Source organism: Schistocerca nitens, chromosome 2 (genome assembly GCF_023898315.1).
Source record: "Schistocerca nitens isolate TAMUIC-IGC-003100 chromosome 2, iqSchNite1.1, whole genome shotgun sequence".
NCBI classification, from domain to species: Eukaryota; Metazoa; Arthropoda; class Insecta; order Orthoptera; family Acrididae; genus Schistocerca; species Schistocerca nitens.
In genome coordinates this window covers 180,132,278-180,152,993 of record NC_064615.1, presented here as the reverse complement: position 1 = coordinate 180,152,993, position 20,716 = coordinate 180,132,278, and the positions used below count along the sequence as shown (strand labels likewise).

At 38.3% G+C, this 20,716-nt stretch overlaps 1 protein-coding gene across 1 annotated transcript in view; it reads right to left on the bottom strand.

Annotated features, from left to right (window-relative positions):
- Positions 1 to 2,275: 2,275 nt before the first annotated feature.
- The window catches only part of LOC126235857 (DCN1-like protein 1), a 37,896-nt gene continuing 19,455 nt past the window's right edge, over positions 2,276 to 20,716 (bottom strand). Inside the window, exon 5 of the mRNA XM_049944734.1 lies at positions 2,276 to 2,538. Coding sequence (XP_049800691.1) covers positions 2,353 to 2,538 — 186 coding nt within the window. The 3' untranslated portion in view covers positions 2,276 to 2,352. The remainder of the gene's footprint in view (positions 2,539 to 20,716) is intronic.

Below are 20,716 nucleotides of genomic sequence, written 5' to 3'. Positions count from 1 at the left end.
TTCACTACCAACTGACATCACAGCCTAGCAGAAGTACCTATAAGTAAACACTGACATTTATCTCCTGGAGCTAAAAGTACCTCTTTTTTTTTTAAAGCTGAGATAGGAAAAATCTGAAGTGCGGTTGCTCGTAAAGAAAGATCTTTCATTTCCAAGGAGGTGAAATTCAATGCTTCTTTTTTTTTTTTCAATTGTTTGAAAGTTTTCTGTTGACTTTTGTGGTATCTGATTAAACATTTACTTATGAATTTCTTTTCATCAACCATTCCATTTCTTAATTATTTGTCAATGCAGTTTATTTATTACACACTATTTAAAGCCAAGTGTATAACAGTACCACAGTTCTCCAGAAATACAAAACAATGTCAAATAACAGCTAAGATAAACATCCAGTGAGAGGGGAAGGGGGAATTCTGTCTGGGTGGGAGAGGGAGGGGAGGATAAAATTAAATAATCATTTTTCACTAATTTATAGCCTGAAGCTTAAAAACTTTCATTACTTTAAGGTAAGTTTTGAAGGACATGTTATTTTGACTTTTGCACATAAGTTCAGAAAACAAACTATTACACGCAATGATGGGTTTAATTAATAAACATCAATGCTATAAAAAAATGTGCATGCATAAAAACTGAGATAACAATCATTAAACTCCAAATATTAAGCAATTTCACTAGATGATGGCCAGTAAAAAGTACTGTTATGCATAGTTCAGACTCCCATATAAATGATTCTTGATTGCACTTGGATAATGAACAGTAATCAAATCAATGGGTAATGTTCTTTTTTCCTTGAAATACCATATGACGGAAAAAAACTGTACAATGAACACCTGCTGTTAAGAGTCAACAATGTACTCTGTATCAGGCTGTGATGTGCATAGGAATAGCAACTAAAACGGCCCAGAACAATCAAACTATACATAAACACTAATATGCAATTGTTGTAAATTCATCATACTTGACATTTCATCTTCTGTTTTTAATAGGTTCTATGTTATATGGATAGCAGAGGCCCTAACAAAATAATTACGCTATGGAACAGAAATTTCCAAAGGCACAAAAAAGTGTTTAAATAGTAGAGAAGTTCCACATTTTAAGACAGACACAACCAGTCAACATCTTACATGGAAAATTGCAGGCACAATTGTATTTCTACCATAGTCATTAATGTTATTATCCAATCAATTCCGCTAGCTGTGCGAAAAATCAATAGTGGGAACCATGGATGATTCTAAACGAAGCAATCATAAAGCATAACAGTCCAACATTTATGTTAACATAATGTTCACTCAATACTACCTGAATGAACTCTATCCTTCTCTCACATACAATATTGTTTTTTCACATAAACATTACATTCTACAAAAGCAGAACGGAGTGGCTAATAATGTAATAAATTTTTGTCACCGGGAGACACAAAAATGTTTTGAGCAAGTGAGAAAACTGGGATATAGCAGTATAAATTAACAGAGCGTGCCTGATTTATAAAACGTTCTTCATCATAAGCTCAGGAAGATTAACTAACAAAAGAGCTCCTTAAGATAATTAAGGAAAACATTATAAATAAATTATAATGTTTATGAGAGACAAGAAGTCACAAATGGAAAGATAATTCTTTCCGAGTTTGCACTTTCCCTGTACTGTAAACATAATAAAGCATATCTGCTGGTGCACTGACTGCACTGCTTTATGAGTATGGTCCTTTTATTTTCCACCATTATAGGAAGCAAAAATGCCAGTTACAAAACATTGGAGATCAAATTTTTAATACCACAGAATCTCTCAAAACATACCAACTTAAAAAACAAGGGGGTTCTCTCAAAATATATATCACATTTCTGCTAAATTATCATACACATTGTATCAAATAACTAACATAAGGTAAGTATCTGATCTGCGCAAACACTTTTGTTAAGCATTTCCTTTTTTTTCTCACACTCTGAGCCTTCATGACAGGGCAAGTTTAAACTATAAGTAGCAATTTTTGGCTGAAAATTAGTCCCGTACTTTCCAACAAGCATCAAAGTCATTTGTATAATTTTTAAAAAATTATATATATTTCTAATTTTCGTTTTTTTTTTACAATACATGAAACAAAGATAAAACTGCAAAACAACAGAAAGCACTGACAACATTTTAACAAATGTATCAAGTCAGAAAATATGAAGCACTTCGTTTATGGCAGGTACTTGCACAGCATGAATTTGCTATGTGACTACACAAAACACATGTCCTTCTTGACATTCCTATTCTCAAGTTTTTGGGAGACAATCTGAACAATGTTAAGACGAAACATAGCACGATGCACACTTTTTTTTTTTTTTTTTGTTAACACTATAAACAAAAGCAGTGTTAAACTTGAGTGTTCTGTGGAGCAGTGCCCGCTGATACCAACGGCTGTGCATATTCCACGAAGTCATCAATAAGTACGGGCCACGCACCTTCTTCGTCATAGTTGGACATATCATCATTTATCATCATTGCAAAATCCAGGAGTAAGTTCCAAGTATCTTTAGGTATTGAACGTTTATGATGTTCCTGAAGCAAATAAAAAAACAATCCATCTGTAAAATTACATGTACACAGAGTGAGAAAGAGAGAGAGAAATTGGCCTGCATTGTCAGCAGTAGTACGTGACTGAAACAACTGTAAACTGAATGCCAGCTTTTAAAAGTCTAAAACGTATTTTGTGGCAGGCTGTGATGTTTATAGGAATTGCTCATCATAGGTACTTGTCCCTGAATAGCCAAACTTCCCCCCTAACAGGACCAAACTTTTGACAAAAATGATATCGAATAAGAAAAATGCAACAAAGTAACTGTGGTTTTAGTGTTTACAGGGGGCTGGCAGAAATATTGTGAAATAGCTGAATAATATTTCCAATTAACAAATGTAAAAAGAAATGAAATGTTGGCAAAATGGCATATAAAACAATGAATTCTATCTTCCGATTTCTTTCCCACAAAAGAATATTGCTCCACTGTGTGGCTGAGCTTGACGAACACACACAAAAGTAACAAACTCTATAGCAATTGAGACATTTGTATAGTAGCGTGTAACAACCCCTTACACCCTGAAAATGGCTCCAAGAAGTACTCCATGTGACACGAAAGGTGTTGGGGAGGCACCCTGATCCAGGACCTCTGGACTGAAGCTGGCACAGTGCTTCAAATTAGGACTGTTGACATTTAAAAAAATATTCGGAATCCCATATACTGATATTTAAAGAAATATCATTATCAGCCCTAGATATATCAAAGAAAAAAATAAATAAAAAAGTAGCAATATATTGTTATATCAAAAGAAAAGATATCAATGTACTGGCCTATCAAAATATCAACTGCACACTGTAAATATACTGCCAGTTTTAGAGCTATATGTTTAAGTATTGATTTACTATTAGATATTCTGTACAACACCCCCTTGGAGCAAGAATTGAAAATGATGCACGTTCACACCTGGTGGTAACCACTTTGCTAACATTGGTAACTGCATGTAACTGGCACAATATAAGGTGTCCAATATGTCTGTCATTCAGTTTCATCACATATCTGATTTGTCCGGAACACTTCATGTCTACATCCATGCTTTTTTCATTTCTGCAAATGCCAGTAACCTAGCAGCTGTAGTGTCAAAATTGCATCGTGAAGCTAAACATCACAGTTTCTGTTGGCAGCGCAAAGTGCTTATTACGTTAGCATTTCCCCACACACGTCTCCGCCTTCCGCAAAGACCAATCTTGTCATTTAGATTTTTGTTCATCATTTTCAGCAACTGTTTTTGAAGAATGGTGATGTGAAGAAATAGCATACTAGTTGCATAAATTTTTTTTTCCCCTCCTACTACAATTTCAAATATTTACCGGGGGAAGAGGGGGGGGGGGGGGGGCAAAGCAAAAATGCCGGCACTTGATATTGACATTTCTATGTTGATATATCGGTGAAAAAAATATCGCAGATATATATATCGATACTTTTTGGAAAAAACTATATCAACAGCTGTACTTCAAATTTACCATCTTTAACCTCTTACCCTCCTTGATCTTTCATCTTTCTTTCCCTTAATCATCAAAATAACTACGTCTTTCATCCTGCCACTTCTTTCTAACCTTACCCAGTCTACTAATCTTTCCTCCCTTGAGAAAGAAGGAAGAAAGATTAGAGTTAAACATTCCTTCAACATCAAGGTCATTAGAGGGCGTAGGATGGAGAAGGAAATCAGTTACGCCCTTTCCAAAGGAACCATCCCAGCATTTTCCTAAATGATTTAGGGAAATCATGGAAGGCCTAAATCTGGATGGCTGGATAAGGATTTGAACCAGTATCATCCAGAATGAGAGTCCAGTGTGCTAATAGCTGTGCCACCTTGCTCAGTACAAGCTAATATTTCCAAAAGCTAGGGAAGTTTTTTGTACTTTTTTGTGTCTACTACCAATACTTGAAGCGCGTTTCACCTCCTGAAGTAAGAGTTGGCTATCCATGTCTCCTTTTAATTTCATAGTTTTCACAAGTTAATTTTCCTTTTGACGCAATAAAAATGCATTCCCTGTGGATGTATCATGTAAACATGATGGTTCACAAGAATTTTTTTATATATATAATGATTGTGGTTGACTGTGAGTGAACACTACACTCAAAATGTCTCACTGGCAAATTTGAAGAAATCCACATTTCATCACAAATACACAAAACCCTGTGAATAATTAACCAATTAATAGAACTTTTTTAAAACCCTGGTTCACACATACTGCCTCCTTCTGCATGTGCAGTGGGTATGATTTTGCCAAGTTTTGCTTATTTCATTGTATTGTAGAATTATCCGAATGGGAATCTTTTACTCATAAGAATATTATTTACTCAGTCATGGACAAATCCCTCATTGATATGGGTCACACAACAAAAACTATAAGCTGACATAATGTCAGACTATCTATCAAAGTACATCAAGAGCAAATGGCCTTGGATGCTCGTAAACGGAATGATTCTGCTCCATGTTAACGTGCGTCCACATGTTTCCAAGACCACACAAAGTGTAATGGCCAAATTTAACTGGGAGCAGCTTGAGCACCTATCCTACAGTCCAGACATGTCACCCTGTGACTTCCGTGTGTTTTGTCTGCTAAAAAACGTATCATAGGGAAATGCTTCGGCTCTGACAACAAACTGACGGACACTGTGAACGACACTCTCATTACAAGCACAGGATTTCTGGGAACAGGAAATCCTTTCGCTTGTGAAACAATGGGATAGTTGTGCTCACATTTCTGGTGATTACTTTTGAAAAAAGACTTCAATTATACCCACACTGTTGTTTTGCATCTTTTAGTTTGAACACCCCTCATATCGCAGAGAGGCTTACATTCAGCTCCCTGGAAACCAAGCCTGAACACAACACAATATGATGACTATTCTAGTTACTAGCCGAAGATTGGAAACAAGCTGGAAAAAGCAGCCTCAGAGGGTTTAGCACCTGTGGGCAAAACTAAGCTACATAAAATCTATTTATTTCTCACTGAAATTATGCACATGTGTCTTATTAAGAAACCTAAATTGACAAATTAGTGGTCTGTTCAAGAGGTTCATTCCAACCCCGTTCCCAGTTTCTGTAAAGACTAGAAACAGCTTCGAGGCCACTGTGTCAAGTTTGCATTTGAATTAGAATGTGATCTACATACCTACAAGTCACCATATTCTTTGATAATTTGATATTCATTTCTTTGGTAATTTATTGGAAGAGTTTAAGAAAATGATTTAACTCATATGAAATCTGCGCCACTAATGAAAACGTGTGGATTTAGTGTAAGTGTTATGTTTCACGCGTATATTAAAACATTCCACCTAAATAAGAAATAAAGATGTTATTTTTGAGAGTCTAAGGTTGGTAACGTTCTAGGATTAAAAGTGAATATATAGTAAATCCAGGAAGACACTCTCAGAAGTTGCTTGCTGCCTACTTACTAAAAGGTGAAACTGTTTAGATGACTAGACTTTTCACTACCAGTTTTTTTCAATTTCTATTGCAATATGAAACAATTAAGTAGAAATCAAACAATGGAAAATCCAGGATGGAATGTAACAATACTATGAGAAGGAAAGTTGCTACTCACCATATAGCGGAGAAGCTGTGTCGCAGATAGACACAACAAAAAGATTTTCACACTTAAAGCTTTCGGCCAATGGCCTTTGTCAACAAGAAACAGACATACACAGATAAACACTCATGCAAACGCAACTCACACACATCATGGCTGCAGTCTCAGGCAACTGAAACCAGTTGCCTTTTTGTTGTGCCTATCTGCGACTCAGCACCTCCGCTATATGGAGAGTAGCAACTTTCCTTCTCATAATATTCAAACAATTAAGCAGGTCTCATGTCAGGGAGGGAGGGAGATGTGTCAACAAGGAGGAATCATTGGTTTGTCTGAAGTTTAAAGCCATGATGTGTACAATTACATTACATAGATTCCATGAAGAAGAGTCTCGGCAGTATACGAATTGTGGCCATAAAATAATGGGACTGTTACTGTCACAGAGTACGTACGCATGCACCAAACATGAATGACCAATAGCTGTTAAGTGTGAAGCCTTTTCAGTTGAATATGGCATATCTGCTGTTTGTAGACAAATCTGTGTGGCCATGGCTTTCCTTTGTGTAGGAGCAGTTATTTTGTTTTGCCAGAAAAAATCATAAGTGTAATAATAGAGCAAAGAATTGTCACGAAGATTCACTTGAAACCTGGAAAAACTGCTACTGAAACCTAACTTTCAGTAAAGAAAATTGAACTTTTAGTAAAAAAAATTGCATTGAGAAAATTGTTTATTACTGAGCTGAGCAGATTTTGAGATGGCCAAGAATACGACAGCAGCTCATGTGCGGGATGCCCTTCAACATCAAAAACTGATGGAAATATCAAAAATGTAGGTCATCTGATTCGATCTGACAGTTGGTCAAGTTGATTGCTGAAATTGTAGGAATTGACAGATTGTGTAAGGCAAATTTTACATAACCAGTTTTACATGAGAAAAGTGTGTACAAAACTGGTGCAGAAGATTCTCACAATTGAACAGCAAGAAACTTGTGAAAATGTTTGTACTGGCACTTTGAATACCACTGAAAATGATCGTAATTTCTTGGAAAGAGTGATAACATGTGACCAATCTTGGTTTGTTGCTTATGATCCGGAAACTGTGTGTATTGGAAAGGGCTAAATACACCAAGAGCAAAAAAAACTCATTTGAGTAAATCAATATTCAAAGTGATGTTGATTGCCATAATTTTATATATATTCATGGAATTGTGTATCTTCATTGGATTCCTGAAGGTCAGACTATTAATCAACATTACAACCTTGAGTTTTTTGCTCAACTCTATGAGGGGGGAAAAAAAAAACCTTGTGCTGTGGAAGATCAAGTCATGGGTTCTTCATCAAGACAATACACTGGCTCATATTGCATTGTCTGATAAGAGGTTTCTAATTAAGTGCAGCATCCCAGTGTTAGACAACCCAGCTTTTTCACCTGACCTAGCACCATGCGACTTACCTATTCCTCAACGTCGTACTTCCAATACATGGAACAAGATTTTGGTCCACTGAAGCAAGGAAACAAGAAGCTGCAACATGTCATCAAGTAGCTCCCATACAAAAACCAATGTTTTACAGCATTAATCAGGTTATTTCATAGCCCCACCTTGCAGAAGTAAGTCAAAAGTGATTGTTTCATTTATCTAAGATGAAACGAAATGGCTTACTTCATGAAAGAGTATGGTATACAGCACTAATATTAAGTATATTACAATCTAAGACACTGATTTTAAGGATTTGCGTGAAGATATTCTTCACTGCTGTAAGAGAAGCTGCTGAACAAAAATTTACTTTCAGCTTAAGTTCCACATCATCCACAAGATGTTTACTATGTCATTTCCTCCGCTGACAAAATTACAAGCTCTGATATTCCTGTTTGTATAACATATCAAAATCCGATGCCAATCTTGATAATAATACATAGAAAACAGGGGATTATAAAAGTGAACAGATGGCATTTTATTGTGTATATGCAGAGTGAAGCAACAAATGAAAATATGTACCAAGCCCAGGACTCTAACCTGGATCTCCTGCTTACTAGACAGATGCGCTAGCCACTAAGCCACACCATCATGGTGACTTTGCACAACTGCAGAGACTTCTGCAAGCTGTTCGATTTTAGGGGGATTACCAAGTGCCCTGAGGCATGAACGAGAATTTGGAATGAGGAAGGAAGCATGCTCAGGTAGGCCAAACGGTTGTGCAAGTCACTGTGCCAGGGTGATGTTTGAGAATTGATACAGGTCTTTGGAAGCATGTAGTTTCATTTAATATTTTAATATTGACTCTTGAGAAAACAAGATAAAGTGGCTGATATTCTGACATGTATTTCTGTATTGTGAAACTAGGAATGCTCTATCCACCATCTGTTTTTTCCTCATGTTCTATTCAGTTCTGCATTGCTCTGTTCATCTCATGCCTCATCTCTCTCCATCTATCCATCATTTTCTCACCTTATTCTTACATCATCTATGAAGTGAAAAACTGGCAGAGGGTTGACCAGTATTGTCCTACACTCACAGACAACTCTTACAACAACTTCTGTTCCCATTGTCCTAACCACGCATCCTTGGATCTGAGTGAACAGCCCTTTCTTCAAATCTTTCCCATCCTATTCATCTTACCTCCCTAAGGAAGGCACTTATAGTTCTGAAACTTACGAATAGTTTTTTTCCCACTTTTTAATGTGCTTGGAATTTTGTCTCTTAAAGGCAAGTACGGGGCAGCTATTTTGCTTCCGTGTAATTTTGTAGTTCTCTCAAGTGAATCTTCCTTTTCAAACAACACAAACCTTTGTCCTAACTAGTAATATGGAAAAGTTTAGCTCTATATGACAGACTTAATGGCAAGAGCATAGCATTCAACATGGAGGAGGAGGAGGAGGAGGAGGAGATTAGTGTTTGATGTCCCGTTGACAAAAATGTCATTAGAGACAGAGCACAAGCTCAGATTATGGAAGGAAAGCAGCTGTGTCCTTTTGAAGGAATCATCCCAGCATTTGCCTTAAGCTTTTTAGATAAATCTAAATCAGGGTGGCTGGACGCTAGTTCGAACAGTTGTCCTCCCGAATGCATGTCCAGTGTGCTAACCACTGCACTACCAGGGCATTTGATTACAACTGCATCAGAAGACACAGAAGAACAAAACAGGTAGTTAATTTTATACAGTGCTGTTTTAAGAAGAAGAATAATGATTTGCACAGAATAGGCAATGCACATCATATCACTACAGACCAGACAGATGCTAAAATGTTAGGCGTTTAATGAACTACAAATCAGTCCCATTATACAGTGTTTCCTTTTTGGACAGACAGATACAATCATGTAATCCACAAATGTAGAAGTTTAATAATCTTCTATTCAGTAGCTGTAACAAGAAGTGAAGTAGTAAACAGAAATATAACAAAACAGCTGAATCTGAAGACCTAATTAACACTATTACAGGAGCAAGGCAGGGACACTGAAGCAATATCCTCTAAAATAAAATACTTTCTAGATCTCCCAACCCTCATGAAGAGATCATTTTTCAGTCATGAATTGTTTTTCATTCCACCATATAGTAAGGGTGAACGATGAACCTGTTTCACATTATTTCTGCTTTGGCAGTTTTCTTATGTGTTCCCCATTACCCTACCCCCCCCCCCCCCCCCCCCACGGATAGTTGTTGGATCCAAAAATATCACACTGATCTTACTTGATCTAGTGATTGCTCACAAAAAAAATTAGTCATTTTTATAATGTGTTGTGTTCGAGGTTTTCCATTTATAACTGTTGCTAAGAGCGCTCTGCTTTGTACTGAGATGAACTCAAAAATACAGTTTTCATGTAATGCAATATTTGATGATCAGGAACGATGGGTGCAGCATGGTCAACAGCGACCTTGTGAAGTCTCAGTATGCATTCTCGTGAGGGGGATGAAGGCTGTCCTCACTGGCAGAGTTACCTAAAATGCATTTACATCCACCTATCAATTATAAAAACTGCCATCAAGATACACTAAACCAGTGGTTCCCACCAACTTTTCTGAGACCATTAGCCATGAGTGCAATCAGGTATTAGCTAGTAAACCCGCTTTATCACCACCAACCACTAGTGCCCAACAAAATTAACGGCAAAAGATAAATGATATTTAGCTTTTGTAGGTGTTTTATTAAACCATGAACTAATGAGTCAGTGATGTAATTGGTACTGCCTACTTCTAACAACCTCTTTTACAATGACGACGCAATTCTTGGTGCACTGCTGGAAATACCTACAACTCCTTCTCAGAAAAGGAAGTGAACTATCCACATTAAGGGTCATCACTTGTCACAAAACATGGTTCCTCTGCACCACTCCTCTCCCTTCTGACATCTGCTTCACACGCACACAATGGAGCCCAACCCATATGTTCAAACAAGTTAAAGCAAGAGCACTATTATGGGTGGCTATAAATTATTCATTCATTTTCAAAGCTGTATATTTTAAAAAGTATTACAAGTAAAAATATGATTCTTGCCTGACTAGAACTGTAAACTTACCAAGTTTACATTTTGCACTCTAAAAATATTCTATGATTGCCCCTCTGATCATATGACCCATCTCCAAGCGGTAGTCAAGTTTGTTCCAGACCTTATGTTAGCAACACCCTATCACTTTTCATCACACCAGCATTGATGTGTTTTCTGAGCTGTTCTAGTTTCCTTGGCAGTGGGGGGATCATAAACATGGTCCTTTATAAACCTCCAGCCCCACCTCACTTTCAACATTACACCCAATCGAACAATGTACACTGTTTAAGTTCCTTCAGTGAGAGGGTCTTGTTGGAAGATGAAATTATCAGAATCAGCTGTTAGATGTGGTATCAAACAAAACTGTAATGTAGCAAGGTACGAGGTATCTGCCACAGTCTTCTCAGAGAGGAAAAACAGTCAATACAGCATCATCTGCGGCAAAGCACAGTAAACAGTAGTCTTAGGAGAATCTCATTCATGCATCACTATTTCCTGAGGATTTGCAGTGTCCTACACTTTCACATTATGGTGATTAACCTTTCCAGATAAATGGTAGGTTGCTTCATCACTGATCAACAACTTTCTTCTCATACTGTGATGCAAAATTGAAGGCACAAGCCATAATCTTTTGGTTTTAATTGTTGCATGAGCTGCAGATGGTATGGTTTGGAAGGTAGCCTCCAAAGCCTAATCTACCACACAATTTGCTGCAATATTCCAGCATGAGCTGCAGATGGTATGGTTTGGAAGGTAATCCCCATCGCAGAATATACCACACAATATGCTGTGCTGTTACAAGTTCAAGGCTAGCACCGACTATTGGTCTCCCCCCATAAAAACTTTCCCTTACCTTCTCCACGATTGCACCTGGCACACTTGGTCGACCAGTACTTTTCCGTTTGCAGAAACAAACAGTGTCCCTAAATTGTCGGTACCAAAGCACAATGTTCTGTTTACATCAGAGTTCTTTGCTTTTCCATAATTCCTACCGAAGGCACACTGCACTGTTGCACCAGATAAACATATTACATATTCCAAGTCACAAAAACTATTTTCTTGCCAACCAGCAGTCACAACGCAAACTCAGCAAGTTTACAGTTCTATTCTTGCATCAATAAAATTTGTATATGTAATATTTTGGAAAATACACAACTCCTAAAATGAACTAATCATTTATAGTAGCCCTGTGCTTACTGTCTGTACATCAGTTGATCACTGCACTCCTTTGATGACTGCATTCCTTCCTTCCAATAATAATAATAATAATAATAATTATTATTATTATTATAATTATTATTATTATTATACTTGTACACTCTACCTATTTAAATGCCACTACATGGCTAAAATGTCCAAGCTAAACTGTCAATTAGTTCATTAACTGTTTTGATGTGGATAAGGAAGCAATTTCTTGTCTATTTTGGAAGCTACCTAGACTCTATAATACATTTTTAAGAGATATTTAAACATATGTAATGTTTATGAATATCAGTCTCTCTATCATAGACGCATGGTACAGAGTATGAGAGTATTGGTTGGACTATGTGAGGAAGATGATTTTCATACATTCCTTTCACAAGCTCTAACCTCCTCCGCACTATGATATGTTTTAACACTAGTAATTGAAAAAAATTACTGGTAACTTATGTTATCACTATTAAAGTCTTGCAAAATTTGGAATAATAGTCATGACTTTTAAAAATAATTTAGTGACCGAAACACAATTGAATGCTTTCGTTCTTAGCTGTCAGAAAATTTAATTAGTTGGGAGCCACAGCATTGAACTATGACATTGAAAATGGAGTAATAAAAATGTTATGCTGCCTGGGCAAGCTATTTATTCAAAGCATGCCGACATCACCAACACAGCACCCTAAGGATGAGATTTGACAGATCCCAAAATATCAAAATACATGGTATGCTGGTCAGAAAGAATAGGGGGCAGGTCTCCAGCCAAACCGATGGTTGCCCTGATGTCAATACATAAAACACACACAGACACAAAACTACCTGAAATTCCATCCAACCTCCTGACTGCACCAAGTCGCATACCCTTTCTCTCCACCCTCGCCACTTCATGCTCCTACAAGCAGCACTTCAGCGTCCCCCATACCTATTCTGCTATCCCTCCCCTAATTCCCCAGCCTCCTCCTTACACACACCACCCAGATTGCTTTTCCCACACAGCTCTCTCTCTCTCTCTCTCTCTCTCTCTCTCTCTCTCTCTCTGTGTGTGTGTGTGTGTGTGTGTGTGTGTGTGTGTGTGTGTGTGTGTGTGTGTGTGTGTGTTCCAAAGGCAACCTTTTGGCCAAAAGTTTACTTATTTAAGTCTTTCTTTTTGTTGTGCCTATCTGTGACTCAACATTTCCGGTGTATGGTGAGTAGCAATCAATCCTTTTCATAATATTGTCATTATTCCATCCCAGATTTTTCCTTGCTTGTTTTTTTTTTCCAAATAGTATGAAAAGAGACAGTTGGTGTTATTGTGGTTTTACTTTATTTTTCATGTCACACAGAATGTTGGTAACATAAAGATGTGGGACGATCCATGACAGATATGGGTATTGTCATCTATTGGGAATGATAATTTGAGAGAGAAACCACTGATTGACAATCAGAGTTGACATCAGTGTGTGAGTGAGTGAAAAAATTTACACTGGATCAGCAAGGTTTAAATATGAAGCGGCATCAATGTAATTATAAAAGATGTACTTATTCTTTGCTTTTTAATATTTTACAGTAGGACTGACTTCCTGTGGATTGATGGAGGGTTTTTCTGGATTTTTATAATTTTGCATCATTTACTATCCTGAATAAATGTTATTACATTCCAAAGCTCCAGTAAGCTTGTTATGTTAACCTATTTTTTCAAAAGCATGTTTCTTTAACTTTGCCAAATTAATTCTACTAGTCTTCATTTCTTATTAATTTCATGAATATTGTATGACACATGATGTGAGTAAATGACATTCCTTTCTCAAATGTTGGGATCCATTTTCTGAGAAATTATATGTTGAGAAATTTTCTTATTTTTACATGCCACCCTAATAAAATTGTGCTGAGAATTCTGTTTATTCATGTTGTGGCACCTTACCACTCAAACCTACCTCCCACTTCCTATCAATGATAGCAGAGAGGTAAGTAAGTGGCCATACCAGGCAAGGTGCAAAGTTAATTTAAAGTGTTTAACAATTGTATCAATTTTGTGTACTGTCTTTTGCTTTTGATTCACAGGTAATATCCTTGTAGGGGCCTCGCTCAGTTTTAAACCTTGGGTGCTCCAAAAAGGAGCAGCTGGCCTATGAACTTACATTTATAGATGCCATACAGGATGAAATGTTAATGAAACAGGGTGAGTTCTTGAGGGGCACATTCAACTGCCTGATACAGCTCAGTTCCACTAACCTCTATGAGGTAAGAGACAGTCCTTATTTGTCTTAAGTCTCTTGCCAGGCTTCGGACTTAATTTGCACATTTTGCAAAGTAGCTCCCTATCACTTTCTCAATTGATTAGAGTAAATGCCCATTAAATAATTCAATATGCAAAGTATTGCAGATTAATTTGGAGGCCAAGAAAATTTCTTTAATAGAAGAACTGCAGGAAAATGTTACGACAATTGCAGCAGTGTATGGAAATCTCTGCTCTTCAAGCAGGCCAGCAAGATGGGGGTTGGATTGCTGGAGGGTGATGATGTGGATATGTGGTAGCTTTTAATCTTTTGCCTAATTAAGTTAGGGCCATTCTGCAAGGTATTCATGAATTACCCATGGATAACAGTACCCAGATTGCACAGTACCTCCACTTATCAGTTGAGATGCAACAATCTGTCTTCCTGATTATTCAAATTGTGGTTCCCTTGGCCAAGGGTCATTTCCGAAGCACTTTAGAACAGGTTACCGAGGAAGGGGACATCTTGAGATATTTAAGAAGGAGAATATTTAGCAATCCAATAGATTGAAAGATCAGCTTATTAATGAGAATTATTTTCTAGTGCAAGGCCAGCAGGAACCTTCCTTTGATTATGCTGAAACTCTTTAAGATGGCCCAACTTGCCTTTTGTGTTGAAGCTATTGAAAGAGAGGTCGTTGAAAACAATTCATCGTATGCAACCCTAGGATCAATCTAGGGTAATTTTCAGTAATAAACCTGAGATCCTTCTCGAACTCAGCGAAATTATTCATTATGTTGAGAGTACTAGTTTTTCCAGCCAACAAAGAAGATCATAAGAGTCTAAAATAAACCACCTGATAAGAGTGATTTCCAAAAATCAGGGGAATTAGCAAGTAAATTGGGAAAGACACCTGCTGATGTAATCAGGCATTTTGCACATGGCTAAAACGAAACAGCAGGCACCTGGGAACAGCTGCACAGCACAGTAGCCAAAGGAACTGACCACCCACGGGGTGTGACTCGACTAGGTGGTGTTACTAGAACTTCCTTGCCTAGGGTTTGCCTGGCTGTTAACCATGAATCACTTTGCATTTTTTCATTCCTCAAATTATTGATCTTAATGGCAGTAAATCTCAATTTGAAGTGGGATATTTACCTTGAGATCAAGCTAACCATTTGCTGAATTTGCTTAACCAGTTCCACGATTTTTTGACTCATCTTTTGTAGCTTACTGGTGAAACTGAATGTGAAATTCAGCTTATCAGCTGAATCCCTGTCAGGTATTCCACCTACCATGCGTCACCACATCAAATGCATATTCCTATTCATCTTCCGTGTTTTTGGTGCCGAAATGGAGGGGAGAAGGTTATAAGCCAGTAGGTAGTTCACTACATTGTCCTCAACCAAAAAATTGTCTTGCAGTCTGTGCCCTCGTCCAAACTCTACACCTCTTTCACCTTGTTTTCTGGGGCACGTTAGTTCCTGATGTTAATTAGGCTTACCTTTAATGTCAGCTTGCACAACAATCTAAGTCTTTGCTTGCCTTCTGCACTGGTTATAAATTATTTGAATATAAGGCAGTGTTCTTCGGTTTGTATTGTCCCATTTGTTGGACAATTCTTGGGAAACTTAAATTCAAGCAGACCTACAACAACATAGATAATAACACAATTTATTGTCAATCTATTCCTGAACATTTGGAACACCTCTGTAAGATTTTGACCTGCCTTAGGGATGCAGGATTGACTGTAAAACCTGGCAAGATTGATTTTGCTTACACAGAAATACTTTTCTTGATTATCTCATGTTTGCTCAAGGAATAAAGATTGATAATGAATGCATTAGAGCTATTTATAATTTTTCCCTCCAGCAGATAAGAAAGCAATAGCACGTTCTACTGGCATGGTTAATTTTTTTACAGAATTTATTTCTGGGTTCGTTGATTTTCAGCATGAATTCATTTTGCTGATAGACACATCCAATTCAGATACTGCTGTCATTTTGTTGTAAGATTATCGAGGAGCCTGCCGACCAACAATGTACATCTTTAGAGCTCCTTCCACTGATGACCTTAAAGATTCAGTGTATGTGCTCTTTGCGTTGGCTGCTCTCTTTGGCTTAAAAAAATTTAAATCCTGTCTACAGCACAGGAAATTTCATCTAGAGATCAACAATCAGGTCCTCAGTTGGGTTTTGGCTCATCCTCACAAAACAGAATGGATTGCTCACTGGGTGCTGCGGGTTTCAGCCTTCCATTTTGCTGTTAGTCAGATAAAAGAGAGCAACAACCAACAGATGTGTTGAGTCAAGTCTTCCATGAAGGCCTAGAGGGAGATGAACTGTTGCAGCAAGATGGATACTGAGTTCACTAATATCATTCTGACAGAGATGGCCTATCTTCTTCAAAATCTTATCGAGTAGGCAAGAGAAGGATCACAGTATTGGTGATATTAAATATCAGCTCTGTCAATCAGTATGTTCAAGGAAATTATTTGAATAAGGGTATATTATGTGATCACACTAAATACAATGGGCACTTGAAATCTGTCTTCTTACTCCCACAGTTTTTCATTACTTCAATCCTTCTCTTTGTGATGGTCAGTTAGAGAACTCTAAAGCTAAGAAACATCTTACTTGGTTCAGTTTAACATTTGACATCAGAAGACTGGTTGGACAGTGTTGGGAGTGGTCTTTTACAGTCCCGTTGTGAAGAGCAGCCAATGGACAAGCTTTTTATAGATTACTTGGAACTGTTTCTATGGATTAAATGTGGCAATAGGTACTTGTTGATAACAGTTTATGCCTCTACATGCTTTGTGTGGCTTGTGCTAACCCAGGATGTGGTGATGGTTTAACCAGTTTCCATCTGAGTAGACAATTTTCTATTCTGGGCCAATAATGATAATGCACCTACTTTTACACCGTGACAATTCAAAAATATTTGTTTTGGGAATCCCATAACTCACATTAAACTCAACTGTCTTGCTGAGCGAGTTAACAGAAATCTGGAAGTCTCACTCATCATCTATCGCAGTCAAGCTCAGGGTAACTACAATAACTATGTTACTTGCTTAAATGTCGCCTAAATCAATGTAACTAGGATAACTATGTTAATTGGTTAAATGTTGCCTTCAGTTCAGCTGTGCTTGAGTCTCACAAGACCATGTCTCAAAACTAAACCAGTCAACCTCATGTTTGCTTATGCAGTAAATTCAGCAATACCTAATCTCTTGTCTATTGACACTCTTCTTCCTGAGAATGTAGATCCCAATACGCTCAAGCAGAATTGGAAGAGAGCAGTTAATAGCATTTACTCAGCATATTGGCAAAAGGCTCACAGATATAACCAAGATAGGCGTCCACCCTCAATGCGGATAGGTGAACATGTTTTTATTAAAAACATGTGGGCGCACACTAAGGCAATCAACAATCTTGGCTAAGCTACTGCCACATTTCATAGGTTCCTATGAGGTCACTGACATGCACAGCCCTGTAAGTTTGATCATAAAAAACTTGAAAACTGGTAAAAAAAAAAAAAGACCACTTAATACAGCTTTATATGTTCTAATATTAATGTCGATTACAAATCAACTACACATTGATCTTGCCAAAAGCCGAGAAGCAATTCTTCTTAGTGTTGTAGTTCCCTGGGTCACTCTGGGATGCACTCTGGGTTTCTCTGTGTACTCTGGGATCTCTGGCAATCTCAATCTCTATTCTCTATGATGTTCATAGTTGAGATCAGTACGTTCTATCTCGTGAGGGTTTTTTTTTTTTTTTTTTTTAAGAAAAAAGCCAAAAACACTAATTCAGTTTTTATTTCAGATCAGTTCGTTCTATCTCGTGAGAATTTTTTTTTTTTAAAAGCTTTAAACACTAATTCGGCTACTGAAGCATCTTTATCTTCTATGGGTTGCAGGGGTTACGCCCCTGGGGAGGCGGGTGGATATTCATGTATGGCTGTCTTCATTTAGCCGCTGCAGCTACGAAAGGCGGGTGAGTTTGAACGAGCTTCGCCTGGCTGCCGCCAGAGCTGGAGGATCGCACTCTAGTTCTAACAGAGCGCGATCCGCTGAGAAAAAGGCAGGAAGTAGGACCAACGCCCATCCAGTTGAGCGCTGATTGGCTGCCGCGCGTTCTTATCAGCAGCGGCGTCAGCCGCTGCGTCATCAGGGGGCATGGAGGGGGTCTATCCAGTCTTGAAGGCTCCCTCCCATGTTTAACTTTTAGGGGAGAAGGTATTGTTAGTATATGTCAGTATGTCAATATGTCTTCTCTTAACTGGACAGGGGAGCAGCAGCCACTATAACACAGAATTTACATGAATTAGTCAAGTTCGCTGGGTCAGTTCTCTGCCAGAGTGATTTGTGAAATTACCGCTAATGGGCTAGGCATGGCACATTGCCACATTACTCTATGCTGTGGCAGAGTGAGTGAGTGAGTGAGTGAGTGTGCGTGTGTGCATAAGTGAGAGTGAGAGAGAGATTTATTCTTGACAGATTTCTAATTCTACTGCGTTCCTGCAGTCCAGGCCTAGCTGTTAAACTGATGATGTGCCTCCTCAAGGAATTTCGCCTAAGTGAATTAAGTTTGACACACGACACTAAAGGCTATGAATCAGTTACTCCAGGATTGTGAAATAAGAAAATTATTTGATGAGAACTCTGTGTTAAACTTGTTGCTGTCATTGCTTCGGATCTCAACCAAAAATTGTTACTGACATTTTCCTTCTCTACTTGCCATTTTTAATATTCTACGTGTGTGTTTATCAGTATCATGTAAATTTTAGTGTGAGTGATTGACAGTTACTCATAATTGCAGGATACGCCGCCTCTTCCTCTGGGCCAGTTATGAACTGTTTAGTATCGTATTTAATGTTTTAATTTATTACCTCAGCTGGGGACCTCCAACGACTATAGCTTTTTCCCCCTTAAGTTACTGACATAATTCAGGAAGAGCCAAAGCAGAACATAGTTTTGGCAGCACTTAACCACAACTACACTTTACTTATATTCAGCTGTAACCTATTTAAATGATATCATAGTATAATGGGCATCCTCCCCTGGGGATTAATTATATTTGGCTGGAACCTATTTAAATTTTATCAGAGTATTATGGACATCCTCCACTGGGAACACCACCTTGAAGCACTTACTGTGTGGGCAGAGAGGCATGTTCACAAGATGACAAGGGCTATGCCAGCAACAGCAGCATACCCATTGGAGGGTCTCCCACACCAGAGAGGCCTCAGTGGATGTACCAGATGAAGGGTATTGCATAACACCCCCATCTCTCATATACTCAATTCTCATGGAACAAAATGATGAACATGGAACAAGGAAAAACAAAAACTGAGGAATATGATGCAACCTCAGGTATTCATACATAAGGGTTGGAACCAACAGAAGCTGTTTCTGTGACAGACCAATTGTCACAGAGAATTTGGACTAGGTCAAGATTAAATCTTTGTCTTGGGGTAAAAATGAGAAAAATTCTCCAACAACAAAAACAAAAGGAAGGTGAAGCTAAAGCTAAGACAGGATACACAAGAACAAGAGAGGAGTCTAATGTTTCCACTCCTCAGGACAATCATATGCAAAATAAGACGAGGGAAGAAACAGGAAAGCAAACCTACAGTGCTGTAATCACAGTTTTCAGAGTGGCAATTATCCAACAGGTATACTAACTGGTCACCATCACCTTGCAGGAAGTGGAGCTTTTTCGGATGGCACCAAGAAGATTGGGGAGGAATTTAGCCCAGGTCCCAAATCCAGGAGGGTCTGCAAGGGCAAATGAGTTCTTATCTTTATTTGTGAGAGGATACGATGAGTGAATTCACTGAAGGAGACAGAGACAAGATATCTCCGTGGGTGGAGCTGAAGCTGCTGAGCTCTTCAAGACAGTAAAGTTATCAATTTGGGTACTGAAACTTCTTAAGGATACTCCACCAAAGACTGTTTGAGAAACAAGGGTGTACAACCACAAGGTCTCTAAAGAGGATTGGAGGGTAATCAACTGAAAAGTTGTACCGGAGGAGACTGGAGGGTAATCAACTGAAAAGTTGTACCGGAGGAGAATGAAGGGTTATCAACCGAGAAGTTGTACCAGAGGACAAACTCTCATGACGCAAATTACTGAAAAATCCCTCACGACAGCGTGGGAACAGGACCTGAGACTGTATTCTCAGTTCTCATAAGTTAATGTCAGGGTAATCAAATATATCTTAAAATGGAACTGCAAGTATTGCAGATAAACCTGCGACACAGTAAAAGGGCAACTGCCGCCCTGATTCATCTTCTGGGAAGACAGGAGGTGGCCCCCAACCACGAATGTCTGCCTATATAAAGTAGCTATTTCGGGCCGTGGAGGAACCAGAGCTAAGTTGATTTATGCTAGATATCTGGGAAACTCCAGGACATGCATTTATGTCAAAAACGGAATTTCATTCAGTCTAGGGACTTGGTGACTGCCAGGCAGAATCACTGTGAGGAAGGAAGCACACGGGAATTGTATTGGCTTTGGTACCTTTGCTACAAGGACAGTGCTTGTCCCTCCCAGGAACGGAAGAGCAGAATAAACTAGCTGCTGGTTGGTTGTGATGCCAGTGCCCACACCCTGGTGTGTGGAAGCAGTGACACCAACAGCTGAGGTGAGTACCTCCTTGAATATTTACTTGAAAGCAACCTGGAGATCATGAATAGGACAGGGGACCCATATTCAGGAATATAAGAAGAGAGGAAGCAATTGTCGT